At 41.8% G+C, this 14,217-nt stretch overlaps 1 protein-coding gene across 3 annotated transcripts; it reads left to right on the top strand.

The window, feature by feature from the left end:
- The first annotated feature begins 8,724 nt into the window (after positions 1-8,724).
- On the top strand, positions 8,725-14,104 carry LOC124132892. Of its 3 annotated transcripts, XM_048398429.1 has the most exons (6): positions 8,731-8,849; positions 9,034-9,084; positions 10,516-10,612; positions 11,423-11,827; positions 12,764-13,111; positions 13,776-14,104. In XM_048398429.1, exons 3-6 carry the CDS (start codon positions 10,534-10,536, stop codon positions 13,868-13,870), a joined length of 927 nt encoding a protein of 308 aa, XP_048254386.1. In that variant the 5' UTR covers positions 8,731-8,849; positions 9,034-9,084; positions 10,516-10,533; the 3' UTR covers positions 13,871-14,104. The 3 variants fall into 3 exon arrangements, with proteins under 3 accessions (XP_046353003.2, XP_048254386.1, XP_046353004.2); XM_046497047.2 differs by lacking the exon at positions 9,034-9,084 and having other exon boundaries at positions 8,725-8,849; XM_046497048.2 differs by lacking the exon at positions 9,034-9,084 and having other exon boundaries at positions 13,782-14,104.
- The last annotated feature ends 113 nt before the right edge of the window (positions 14,105-14,217 follow it).

Genomic DNA, 14,217 nt, shown 5'->3' with positions numbered 1-14,217 from the left:
TATTGGTCTTATTTGTCAATATTGTATGCCAAGTGGTTATGTTATTACCACAGTAATTACAAATGCTTAACTTATAAAATTTTGGATACATCTCGATACAAATGCCTGACCTGAATAGACATTACTCTAACATCAAGCACACCTTAATAGATATTGTTCCAAGCAGTTTTAAACAAAACTAATATAATCATTATCTCTCAAAGTTGTATCTTGTTCAAAGTTGGATCGTATTTTATGAGGTCACTGTGAATCTGTCGTCAAATATACTTGATGTCATCATCTAAAAGACGCCCTACAACAGTGAGACAATCAACCAAAGATTAGTGATACACCATAGATCTGATCCCTACTATACTTTATATCTACACTATCAGTAATGCAAACAGGACAGGAAATAATAGGGATGACCAGGGACCGGAATCAGTTTCTGAAACTCTTTATCAGTGTGGTATGTGTCCACTCTTTATCAGTGTAGTATGTGTCCACTCTATATCAGTGTAGTATGCGCCCACTCTATACCAGTGTAGTATGTGCCCACTCTATATCAGTGTAGTATGTGCCCACTCTTTATCAGTGTAGTATTCGCCCACTCTATATCAGTGTAGTATGCGCCCACTCTATATCAGTGTAGAATGCGCCCACTCTATATCAGTGTAGTATGCACCCACTCTTTATCAGTGTAGTATGTGTCCACTCTATATCAGTGTAGTATGTGCCCACTCTTTATCAGTGTAGTATTAGCCCACTCTATATCAGTGTAGTAGGTGCCCACTCTATATCAGTGTAGTATGCGCCCACTCTTTATCAGTGTAGTATGTGCCCACTCTTTATCAGTGTAGTAGGTGCCCACTCTATATCAGTGTAGTATGCGTCCACTCTTTATCAGTGTAGTATGCGTCCACTCTTTATCAGTGTAGTATGTGTCCACTCTATATCAGTGTAGTATGCGTCCACTCTTTATCAGTGTAGTAGGTGCCCACTCTATATCAGTGTAGTATGCGCCCACTCTTTATCAGTGTAGTATGTGCCCACTCTTTATCAGTGTAGTAGGTGCCCACTCTATATCAGTGTAGTATGCGTCCACTCTTTATCAGTGTAGTATGCGTCCACTCTATATCAGTGTAGTATGCGCCCACTCTTTATCAGTGTGGTATGTGTCCACTCTTTATCAGTGTAGTATGCGTCCACTCTTTATCAGTGTAGTATGCGTCCACTCTTTATCAGTGTAGTATGCGTCCACTCTTTATCAGTGTAGTATGTGTCCACTCTGTCCACAGAAATAGGCTTCACACATTGTACCCGGAACTTCGGCGTGACGAGCGAACGCTTTAACCACTGGGCTACCCGACCGCCCCTTTAACGAGAAAATGCTGTGGTAGATGTAGGTATTGTACCAGATTGCCCTTATGGTTACAGTGTGTGAAACCCATTGCTGTTCCACCCCACCATGATATTTCTTGAATATTGCTGAAATTGACGTAAAGTATTACTTACCCACAATTTCAGTTTTCATATTCTTAATATAAAGAATGCATCTGCCAATTTCCAAATGTGGAAAGGGTCCTGGGTCAAAATGGATTGTTGTTTGTTTGACACTGTATTTGTCATGCACGTCACTGCATTATATGAAAAAATAATGATTGTGTCAATTGTTGATGTGCTTGGGTCTCTATGTAATAGCTGATTTGTGTGTATTTGTTTCTATATGATCGGATACATATGGCTGTCTCAGACAAAAGTAAGCGTGTGTGCCAATAGAGTCTGAGACCTGTTCATGGGTTTCATCATAGTGGTTTAATATAAATAATAAAATCACCTTTGGCTTTTCTAACGCATGTATCTTACCCTTGATATATTGTTGAAACGGGCGTAAAAAACCCACACTCAATCACCCATTCTTGTGCTTATATATAGTATTATATGTGTTTTTGTGACAATTGTTTTCCGTAAAAGTGTATCGTCCTTAGCTTTTAGTGCATACCTGTCTATTATTCGGACGATGTGAATTTTGATAACTTTTTCCTAATGTTGCTTGATGTTTCAATATTACACATTGAAGACTAATATATCATATTTGGAAGATAAGGAATAAAAACGAAAATAATCTTTGTTATCACAAACATCTGCCAAGAGTAAAATTGAGCGTAAAATTTAAACAAACAAACGAAAAGAACTTTGCTCATGATAATATCATATTTGTTTGACATATTATTGGAATTTCCAGAATAGATAGACACTGCATCTAGGCTCACAGTGTCTTCAATTTCATGGTGTTGATATCTTTGCTATGCATATTTTATGCTGCGACACAAAAAATGCCATTCCTTCAAGGTTGTCAAATCAAAGACACTCGGTGGTATATTCTATTCTATGGCATATGTGTTATTTGGTTGTTTCAATAAAAAGGTTTTTTTCAATTTTCAATAAAGTAAATATGTTGTCTAACTCTGCATTTTAATGCCTGTTGCGTGACTGCAAATGATATTCCTCTCAACGTTCAAACAAACAATTTTCAGACAGCAACACTATAGAGTTCTTCTGATTTCATCACTTTTTTGTGGCAAATTAAACTGACGTCCAAAAGAAACTTTACCAACTGAAAATATAAATTTCAGACAAAGTATAATTTTTTTTGCGATGAAGTCTATCTAAAACACATAACCTAAATACAACAATAGTGTATGCAGAAACTGTTAATCGTCTGTTACATGTTAGCGAGATAACACGCGAAAAAGTGAAAAACACGTGCACCACGGACAACTGCAAATGCACGTGCGGGTAAGTGTAAAAACGATTGCAACGGCAAGTCAGACATCCACAGTGATAAAAAACACACACAAAAGAAATGCCACGACTCACAGTCGAACAACGTGAACGAGCCTTGGGTATGGTACAGATGGGAGCCACCTACGCCCATATTGCACGAACCTTCGGTTGGTCCCGTGTTGCCGTTACCAACTTGATGCAACGTTACAGACAGACAGGGCGGACCGCTGACAAGCCAAGAACAGGCAGCCCCAGGGTGACCACGCCCCATAATAACCGGTACTTGCGTACCCTGCACCTCCGAAATCGCTTGACAGTGACGTCATCGGCGACAGATGCCTTAGGTCACAGGGTGAGTCGACAGACAGCGGCCAGGAGACTCAGGGCTCATTGAATCAGGGCTTTTTGACCATACAGAGGACAGCTATTGACAGCGCAACATCGTCGGCTGATGGAAGACAACGTGTTTACCGCCGAAGGGGTGAACGAACGGCGGCGTGTTGCGTGCAGGAGGTCGTACCATATGGTGGAGGGAGTGTCATGGTGTGGGGAGGTATCTGTGGGCAGGAGAGGACACCGCTGGTCATCGTTGAAACATGACAGCTCAGCGTTATATGGATAACATTCTTCGTCCAGTTGTCCTACCATTTCTCCAACAGCAGCCACGTGGTGTCATTTATCAGCATGACAACGCTAGAGCCAATACAGCCAGAATTGTCACTAACTTCCTCGCAGCCAACAACGTCAACGCCCTGCCGTGGCCTGCACGCTCACCCGACATGTCCCCCATAGAACACCTCTGGGACTTGATGGATCGTCGTGTTCGACAACGAACGGCCAACCGGCAAGAACTGATCTTGGCCCTCCAAGAAGAATGGCGTCAAAATCCCACGTGACCTCATCAGACGACTGACTTTTTCTATGCGTCGAAGAGTTTTTGCGTGTATTGAGGCATTTGGTGGTCACACACGCTACTAATGACTTGTTACTGAACGTGAGCGATTGTTTATGTACTATTATGTGCCTATTGTCCATGATTCTGAAAGCTCGAATTTTGTACCACACCCAACTTTTCGGGGTTCTGACGTCATTCTCGGTCGCGGTATGATTGTCATTTTCAGTGTTGATTATGTTGATATATTGATCTTCTCAATACACTTTACTTCATGCATGTATGTTTTGTTGTTTTTGAGCAAGAGTGATTTAAAACTCTGGTAAAGTTTCTTTTGGACGTCAGTTTATGTAACACTCGCTGACTCACACCACACTTACTCACTCACCTCACCAAACACACAACAACGTACAGTAGTATATAATTAGAAAAAAACCCTATTTGAGCTAATGAGCATAAAGAAACAAATGCTGATCTCATACCAAAATACCGCCCCTAACACGCAAACACGTTCAAGTCCGCTCACACACGCGCGCGCGCGCACGCATGTTATATCATTTAATATTATGGTATTGTCGTTAGACATCAGTAGTACAAAGTTTCAATTGTTGGGTGTTTGATCAGATGATTGGCGAGACATTCTTCTCGTTTAAGGAGGTAGCAGGTTAAATACCTTTCCACCCATGATTTAAACTGAGAATACTTATTGCATTTAGATGAAGCATCGAAGGAGTTATGCCATTTCGAAAGACGCAGTCGCATAGCTCCTAAACTACATTTAAGTAAACTATTTCTTATATGAGTAGACCTTCCCGAAAAAAATCCGGGATTGGGTGGTCAGGCTCGCTGACTTGGTTGGTGCATGTCATCGTATCCCAATTGCGAAGATCGATGCTCATGATGTTAATCACTGGATTTTCTGGTCCAGGCTCGATTATTTCCAGAAAGCCGTCATATAGATAGCTGGAATATTGCTGCGTGCGACGTTAAACAACAAACAAACACAACAACTAGTTGCCCACTGTCATGGCGCGGAATTGTTGGTAAACTTGTGAACTCTCAGAAAGGATTGGCGGAATCCGGTGTGCACACTCTCCATGACATATGGTTATCCCACATCCCTCCACTGTAAAACTAAAGATGAAAAGATAATATGTTCTCAGGTCAAGAAAATCTATCTAAAAGCGAGTGTGTCCTTTTGTTACATTTTGGTCGTGGCCATGGACAAAGTGATCGTGTGGATGAACGGTCACACCGTCGCAAATTTCCCAGCTGATGAACGTAATTATTATCCAAACCAACCCCATTTTATGAAATATATCATTCGGAGCTGGGACATTACCGAAAAGTCTATTCACCCAATATATCCGCCAGTTTGGAAGTAATGCACACGACCCGTGCAGATCTGGGTTAGAATTAATCTTCAGCAACCCATGCTCGTCGTAGGAGGCGACTAACGGGATCGGGTGGTCAGACTCGCTGACTTGGTTGATGCATGGCATCATATTCCTGCATTGCGAAGATCGATGCTCATGATGTCAATCACTGGAATTCTGGTCCAGACCGCCGTCATATAACTCTGACATTGCTGATTGCCGCGTTAAAACAATACACTAACTGACAAAGTAATACACACTCTGCTAGTGTTTAAAGTGTCATTTGGATAATTCGTGCAATCGTATGGTGACTGTAAAACATTAATATCAAAGGATAAACCTGAGCCCAGATCAGCTCATTTTCTTCCGTCGTGAACATGTTTGCATTTGCTCGCAATGCTGACAACGCATTACAATATCTTGTTTTAAATATGTAGGATTAGCAAAGTGAAAAAATCGTCAAGTATGGTATCAACAAGATCCGGTGTTGCCAGCAAACACGACTATCAAAGGTTAGACAGAAACCGTGAATACTTGTTCCCTTCAACGACGAATGTTGTACTGTTAAATTCTCAAACAGCTGACGGCGTCACCGTATTGATACGATTCCTCACATGGAGGGAACGTATGTAGCGTTTTCCTGGGTGGTGGTGACAGGAGGTCTGCCATTCCTAGGTCTATCTCTAGCCAGCGCAGTCTGTCTGTACAAGCCAAACTCCTTGCATGCGTTACTCCTTGATGTATAGTACCAACGGCTTGTTCTCTCTGGTTTATTGTTAATCTTAGCATGTTATTTGTCACTGCCCAACGGTTTGGGTGTGAATGAACAGTAGATCGTTATTTTATACCCATATCTTTGTAGGTTGGCTTGCTGCAAATGCAGCAAAAGTTTCACTTCACACTGATCTGGTTGCGTTTTGGTTGCGTTTTGGTTGCGTTTGGGCGATTGATTCTCAACCATTTTGTAAATCTTTTCGGTAACGTTTCTTTTCATTAGCTTACATCAAAAGCTATGCCCATCATCCAAAATCTTAAAAAATGAAACGTTACTTTCCCCTAGCAGTGATGAGTACAAACATGTCAAGTTGATCAGGTGTTTTTTTTGTTTTTTTTTGTCGTATTGAAGAAAATGCACACTGGGCATTTGCTGTACATGGTGTTTAAAAAAATTTTATTGTGTGAAAATGCTTGATCATACTGCTAGTTTTTAATGTTCTGTTTTAAAATCACCTACATTTGTACAGTTATTGTGTGTTGGTTAACAGTGAGAAAATGTTAACATTCTTTCAGTAGGTTGAATTTGCAGATGAAAAAAGGCTCTCCCCCTAACAGTGAAAGAAATAATAACGGGACTCTACCCACCCATCCCCGACACCCAAATATCAAATGGTCCGTCTCTAATAATAATAAATGAACTGACTTGCAGGAACAGCAATGGCTCAGATTTTAGATTGTTTGTATATGCTATTCTTGAAACTTGCAGAGTTGTCTTATGTGACGAATATATCGTTTACAAATATACTACATACTAAGATGTTGGAAAGTAAATACTAGAAACAAGTTTGTTTCCACAATGGGCGTCATGTTTGCAAACACAATAGCAAGAGCATGTTGGAAATGCGTATGCACAGAAATTCAACAATGCCCATATTTGGGCATATATCAATATTCATGCACAACCAGATTTTGCAACCAGTTTCAGTTTGGTCTGTCAACGAACGAAAGTTGTTATTTATTTACACTTTAATATAAATTTAACGTGGGTAATAAATAAAATACCACACTCATTATCGTTAGATATCATTTTTACGAAACTCGTGCACTTTCTATGGTATTTAACCTCGCTTTCGCTCGGTCATATAACGTAGAAAGTCCACTCGTTTCCTAAAAATGGTATCTAACGAGAATGAGTGTAGTTTTCTCTATATCCATGTACAATTAAATGGCTATGTAGCAGTCTCCTGTTTATTCACTTTATTCGTGGGTTAATAACACCATTCTCTATAGCGAGAGAACATTCAGAGCTACATCCTTGAAATGAGCGACTTTAACCCACACCGTACTGAGCGTCAATTGGGCCTATGTTATGACCTGCTTGCTCCAGATCGTCCATCTGCTCAACACACTGTACTGAACACTGTCCCTTTACTCCTTAACTTCTCAATGTGGAGCTATGGACTTCCCGAATTAAGATACTTATCCTTCCCGAACTAAGACATATGTCCGCTCCTATAACAATATAGTATATATGGACTGCAGTGAACATAACACTTTGACGGAGCAATTGTCACACAAGAGTTACCTCCCCTCATTTAACTCGTCATTTGAGACTGTTCGTTTCGCCAAGCGCCACTTTTGTTACTTGGACGGCGTGTATTTTGCGTGTATCTTTCAACAGTGGTCACCTAGTTTTCAAGGATATTTTTTGTTACTTTTTTGTGTGTATATTATCAAAATTAAATGTATGATAAAGAATTTTCGTGACCCTAAATATTTTTTGATACTTTTGTTTAATATTTTGCAAACACGAGACTACTCCTAAGTCGCAAATACAAGGGTTGGTGAATCGCCCATGTGTGTTAGGTAGGGAGAATTTACGTTGCAAGGTTTTACATTTATAATGAAATAATTAATTTTCCGGTTGACAATTACACAAAAAGTATATAATAAATAGGATATTCCATGTGGGAAATATCGTCTCTGTCATTAACTGATGAATAAATCGTTGTTTCAGTTTAATGCTACCTTGGAAACCCTTTCCATGAGCATTATATAAAACACCAACCCCGCAAATAATTACTCTCGAGCTTCTGCTAAAACAGATTCCTTTGTTAACAAGCAGCCCTCGAATGACAGTAATTCCTCAGGCTGTGATCCGCTCAAATCATTGCCTCCATTAATTTGCCCTCTACGCCCATACGCAGATAATTGAGACTGATAATTCCTTGGCGTTGACGTTTTTTCATTTACTGAATTACCATCAAAAAGTGCTAATACCAGGTGTTCGCCAAGGTGTGTGGATATCCTGCCTCACCGGCGGCACCCGCCATTAACACTTACAAAGGAAGCCATTTGTTCACCTGCACAAACACCGGAAGATATTGTACAAGGTCAAACTAGTCAACTGCATCGGACGTTATTTTGAGATTATGTTACCTCTACAGCGACGTGCAGGCAGTCCGCCCCTTCCTAAGATGCCACCATCGTCTAGTGGTAGAGCGGAAGGTTCGGGGTTCGGTTCCCGGCCGCGTCATATCAAAAGACGTTTAAAGATGGTACTTTGTGTTACCCTGCCTTGCGCTCGGCAATTTGGGGCTAAAACAAAGACGGTTCGGAGTCAATATACTGTGTCTGAGTGGGGTATTCATGTTAAACTGCGGCATGGTATTTCATTGGGCTAGCACTATAAATCGGCATTACACACACAGTACAAGCAGCCACACACACAAACGTACATGCACGTCGCTATATAAGTGCAACAATCTTCAACACAACGTTAAACCAGATTTCACCTCACCTCGCCTAAGATTCCAGCTATTGAGCGATCAACCACAGCAATACTTACTGGCTTGAAAATGTATTTTGAAATGATATGGCAAGGAAGAAAGTAACTACGTCACAATGTTAAGAAATACAGTCACGATTCGAACACATACACATCTGACCCATTGAAAGCAATACCCGTGTCAATGAACACAAATCTATCTGGCCTAGTCAAAGGCTATGCGTGATTCAATGAAGCAGGGACGTCCGCAGTTCGCACCTGAATGGCAGATTTCAGTAGGCTGCTATGGATCTTATCGAGCTTGTGTATTGTAAGTAGTATGACGTACATTACATAGCATAGCTTGTACTCGATTCTCATGTCCTATATCCTCAATGTTTCTATCGCACTGGACATAAGCCAACACCGTGTAGGAGATTGTCATGCAGGACCCGTGCAGATAGATCGATGTTCTGTGTTTCTATTTGAGGCCTTTGCTCGCATCTTTTTACCAGGTACAGTGACGTGACATCAACATCTCTCAAGACGCATGCAAGAGCTTAAAGGTCCGTAGTCACAGGACGGTTCCAACCACATACACAGTCTGTTATTCACCCTGTAATATAGAGTATATTATTTGTCATGGTCCTACGAGCAACGTTGTGTGTTCTTTCGTAGCTCTCATGTACCTGTTTCGAATGACTGAAATCTCGTGTGTGGTGTGGTGTGGTGTGGTGATGTGTGTGTGTGTGTGTGTGTGTGTGTGCGTGTGTGTGTGTGTGTGTGTGTGGTATGTGGCGTGTGTATGTGTGGTATGTGGTGTATGCGTGGAGTGTGCGTGTGGTGTGGTGTGGTGTGGTGTATGTGTGTGGTGTGTGTGTGTGTGTGGTGTATGTGTGTGGTGTGTGTGGTGTATGTGTGTCGTGTTTGTGGTGTGTGCGTGTGCGTGTTTGTGGTGTGTGTGAGTGTGGTGTATGTGTGTGGTGTATGTGTTGTATGTGGTGTTTGTGGTGTGTGTGAGTGTGGTGTATGTGTGATGTGTGGTGTGTATGTGGTGTGCGTGTGTATGTGTGGTATGTGGTGTATGTGTGTGTTGTGTGTGTTGTATGTGGTGTATGTGTGTGGTGTATGTGTGATGAATGGTGTGTATGTGGTGTGCGTGTGTATGTGTGGTATGTGGTGTATGTGTGTGGTGTGTGTGTGTGTGGTGTATGTGTGTGGTGTGTGTGGTGTGTGCGTGTGCGTGTTTGTGGTGTGTGTGAGTGTGGTGTATGTGTGTGGTGTATGTGTGGTATGTGGTGTATGTGTGTGGTGTGTTGTGTATATGTGTGTGTGGTGTATATGTGTTGTGTGCGGCGTGTTTGTTTGTGTGTTGTAAGTGTGTGATGTGCGTGGTGTATGTGTAGCATTGTGTATCAATACGTAAGTGTGTGTGTGTGTGTGTGTGTGTGTGTGTGTGTGTGTGTGTGTGTGTGGTGTGTGTGCGTGTGGTGTGTGTGTGGTGTGGTGTGTGTGGTGTATGTGTGTGGTGTGTTGTGTATATGTGTGTGTGGTGTATGTGTGTTGTGTGCGGCGTGTTTGTTTGTGTGTTGTAAGTGTGTGATGTGCGTGGTGTATGTGTAGCATTGTGTATCAATACGTAAGTGTGTGTGTGTGTGTGTGTGTGTGTGTGTGTGTGTGTGTGTGTGTGTGTGTGTGTGTGTGTGTGTGTGTGTGTGTGGTGTTTGTGTAGCATTGTGTGTCAATGAGTATGTGTGCCATTTCACAAAACCCCATTAATACTCTCACTGTCAATTAAATTGTTATTGCCTCGTATTATTATGATTATATTCATTTATTGAGACCATGAATGTCATCTCAGAATAAAATATCTTGGTCCCTCAACATTTCTCATAAGGTATGTATGATCTCTTGTATTATTTAACCCAACACAGTAACTCACTCACTGTCAAATCGGTCTCCTTTTGCAATGTGTACATACATCAGCATCTTTTCAGAGGAAGCGTGACCCCATCATGGTCATTAACATGGTCGATTTTACCAGAAGTTGTTGCCTATTGGTGTGCGCCATGTGTCTTACTGTTTTGAAGAAAGGTGAGTATAAACAGTTTTATAATATATATATGTATAAGGATCTGTGTCCTGTAACGGGGATAATAGACAATAATAAGAAAATTCATCTAACAAGAACACCAATCGTTTTTCAAATGACTGAAATCTCAGCACGTGTATACAGCGGACACCTGGTGGCATCCCTGATTGTCAGCGATCCATTTACAGTAAACTACGGTTATAACGAACACGCTTATAACGAACTGACGGATATAACGAACTTACTTTTTTGGTCCCGACTATTTGCTGTAGTTAATGGATGTATATATGCTTATAACGAACTACGGTTATAACGAACTAAAATTAGTAGTCCATTTGAGTTCGTTATAACCGTAGTTTACTGTACTAGTATATACCCTTTCCCGCAAATTTTGCTTTTGCGCCCAATGGAATATGTTGGGTCGGATAACCGAGATTGGTTATTCTGTTGACTTGACGAATTGTATTTACAACAAATTATGTCCTTTAAATTAAGTAGGGGCCAGACATGATCTCCTGGAGGCAAAGGCCGATCAGTTGCCGTTATATATCGAATGATTGAGAAATGATCGTCTGTCCTGCAGAAGTACGTCCAATATGATATAATTAGTAAGGTCCAAATCGCTGTATGATGACTTTTTCATAAACGACATTATGACAAGGTAAAACCTTCCCATATCGACGTATTTCAGGTTTCTAACTTATGAGAAAACGTTTTCCCTCAAAATCTCAATTAAATTGATATGTGTGAAAAGCGAGTGGATTCGTAAATGAAATGAATTATATAAATTAATCGTTTTACCAATATTGCAGGGCAAGCTGCATCGTTGACAGCATCACCGCAAGAGATTGTAATTGGAGGCAACAACCCTACGACCGAGTTGTTCATCGTGTGCACGGCGGACGCGCCTGGACTATCACGGGTGTTTGAAATGGAGATTGGAAGGAGGGACCATCGTGGCACAAACGTCCCTTTAGTGTCAATTATCTCCTCAGATACAACCGTACAAGTGCATCACCAACACGTAGACGACCTTCAAACTGAATCACGCCATGGCCGCTTAACACCGTTTGGCGCCGTCGGTGGAGCGTCAGGGAGCCTTCAGTTCTCGTTGACTCAACTGTATTGTTATGATGCTTCGGAATACTACTGCACAACGGCGTACATTGCGGGATCTCTCGGTAGCGACCGGGACACGCTCAACATCACCGTCAAAAGTAAGTACTGTTGGTGAAGGGAAATGGGGTTTAACGTCGTGTTGAAGATCGTTGAACTCATAGCGACGTGCAAGCTTAAGTGTCGCCGCTTGGGTTTTTCCGGTCTCATGTCGGGTTTATAATGCTGGAAAGAATTCTGTGGTTAAACATGGATACTCTACTCTGACACATTATGCGGCCTGTCTTCGAGTTATCCCCTAAATGCCGAGCGCCAGGCAGGGTAACAAGAAGTACAATCATTTAACGTATTTTGGTAAGACGCGGCCTGGGGTCAAACCCCGACCTTCCGTTCCCCGGGCAGGCGCTCTTTCCACTAGACCACGGAGGCGGTCTACATTTGGGTATATCGTCTTGGCCAGTATTATTATAATTGTTTTCCATGTAAACATAATGCAGTGGGCGTAGGGATAGCCTTGTGGTTAAAACGTTCGGTCGTAGCGCCAATGCCCGGGTTCGATGCCACCAATGGGTGCAGGGTGTGGAGCCCCCTGCCATTTTGTTTTTTTGTTTGCACTCCAGAATACTCCATCTGTATGACGGCGGTGCGCTCTAGTGTTCTATTTTGAAGGCAACATTCAATCTCAGTCACTCGTGACTTGGTGGGTTTAATGCCGGTTTGACCAGTTTTATTATGGCCATTTAAGTTGATTTGCGGAATGTTTGAAGTGATGCAGGTCTTAAACGTTTACTAACCCGACAGGCATGGGTATAATTGGCAAAACTGGAAACAGGTCTGATTCTAACTCGCGGTTTCTGGCTCGCCTAAAGGACGCAAGTCTACACAGCGCATTACTTTTCATATCCAGCCTTAAAACCAGCACCTCACTCACTTTGGTATTTCACCCTGATATCAAGCCAGTTTGTAAAGAAAAGCCCAGACCTATCCCCAATGTCCCTGCCATGTACACGTTATAACAACAAATATGTGTTCCTCAGCCTACCCAGAGCACATAGCAATGTCCATCACCGACAAGAAGTTGGACTATATTGAGGGCGACCAGATAAAGCTGACATGTTCAGGCAGTCTGGGCAATCAGATTAACGTCAGCAATCACCAGAACCCGTGGCTCTGGGACTGGCGATCTGGGGAGAGTGAGGACACCCCATGGACACAGTACCCTCACCCTAACAACGTCAACTACGACAGCCCCTCCTACGGGGACTGCACGTTCACAGCTGCCACAACACTGGTGCATACCGTCATTGATCGAGACAATGGAACGCAGTTCAGATGCTTCGTCTTCAGTGCCGAGTTCAGCGCAAACACGACGATTTATCTTAAACGTATGTCTAATCTGATCTGTAGGCCGTCGAAATTGGGGATTAGGCGCGGTGAATGGGCAGTCCAAACAAGTATGCTTCGTCCTTAATCATTCATCCTATTTTAAACTTAAATAAGCAAATATCAAAATTCATATATATGAATTGTTCAGTATGATTCTTAATAAATTCCATTAATTTTAACTGTCACAACCATTCACTCTGAAGCTCAAGTTCATGTTCGTAACGACAGACAACTAATGTTCTGATTGGTCCAAAATGGGAGTCAGGAATACTGAAAAGATTTCCAGAAACGATTTGAAGCAAGTTCCTATTCGAAAACACTTATTTATACATATGGTGAAAACAAAGAAGGCTAATTTGACATTAAAATTCATTTGGGGTTCACTCTGTGACAACAATGAAATGCCCAGCTATCTATGCTTATTCATGTAGATGATGATGATGATGATGATGATGAAGATGACGACGAATGAGTGAATTGGATTTAACGCCGTTTTGAAAAGTATTCCAGTTATATCACGGTGATGATGAAGGTCATGATGATGATGATGATGATGATGAGGAGGAGGAGGAGGAGGAGGAGGAGGAGGAGGTGGAAGTGGAGAACTGGGAGGAGGATGAGGAAAAGAATTGTAAATTGCGATGATGATATTTTCATTATTAGTTCCAGATTCAAGACCTTCCACGGCAGTAGGAGTGACGAAGAGCACACGTGTCTACGTGGGTCTCGTTTTATCACTGGTGTTCATCTGCACCTGATGTATCATAGCAGTAACGTAACAGCAAGACATTCATAGACATTGTAAAGTGTTCAGAGACCTGGCTGGCACCAAGGTTTTGTATCTCCCTTCGCAAGTTGCTCATTACAGTTGTATTCTACACCGTCGACGAATATCATATTTGTATCCAATTTGCTGGTATTATTGAGTGCACCTTGAGGTATCATGACGATGGAGGTTGGCATTAAACATGTATTATTCAATAAAGAAAAGTCTACCAATGTTTTGCTGCAGTGCTTTTGAACCGTTCGCCACATTTCTTCACTTCGTTACGTGTCATACCTCTCATTACTTAACAACTAAACTCTCTCGCGATGGGAGTATTTG

Source organism: Haliotis rufescens, unplaced genomic scaffold (genome assembly GCF_023055435.1).
Source record: "Haliotis rufescens isolate VD_foot unplaced genomic scaffold, xgHalRufe1.0.p SCAF_18, whole genome shotgun sequence".
Taxonomy (NCBI): domain Eukaryota; kingdom Metazoa; phylum Mollusca; class Gastropoda; order Lepetellida; family Haliotidae; genus Haliotis; species Haliotis rufescens.
This window is presented reverse-complemented; position numbering and strand designations above follow the sequence as displayed.

Excerpts from the sequence above, each read along its gene's own strand:
- LOC124132892 (XM_046497047.2), top strand. The coding sequence starts at position 8,802 with ATGGCAGATTTCAGTAGGCTGCTATGGATCTTATCGAGCTTGTGTATT. Across the intron at positions 10,613-11,422 it reads TCTTACTGTTTTGAAGAAAG|GGCAAGCTGCATCGTTGACA; the intron begins GTGAGTATAAAC and ends CCAATATTGCAG. Across the intron at positions 13,112-13,775 it reads CACGACGATTTATCTTAAAC|TTCCAGATTCAAGACCTTCC; the intron begins GTATGTCTAATC and ends TTTCATTATTAG.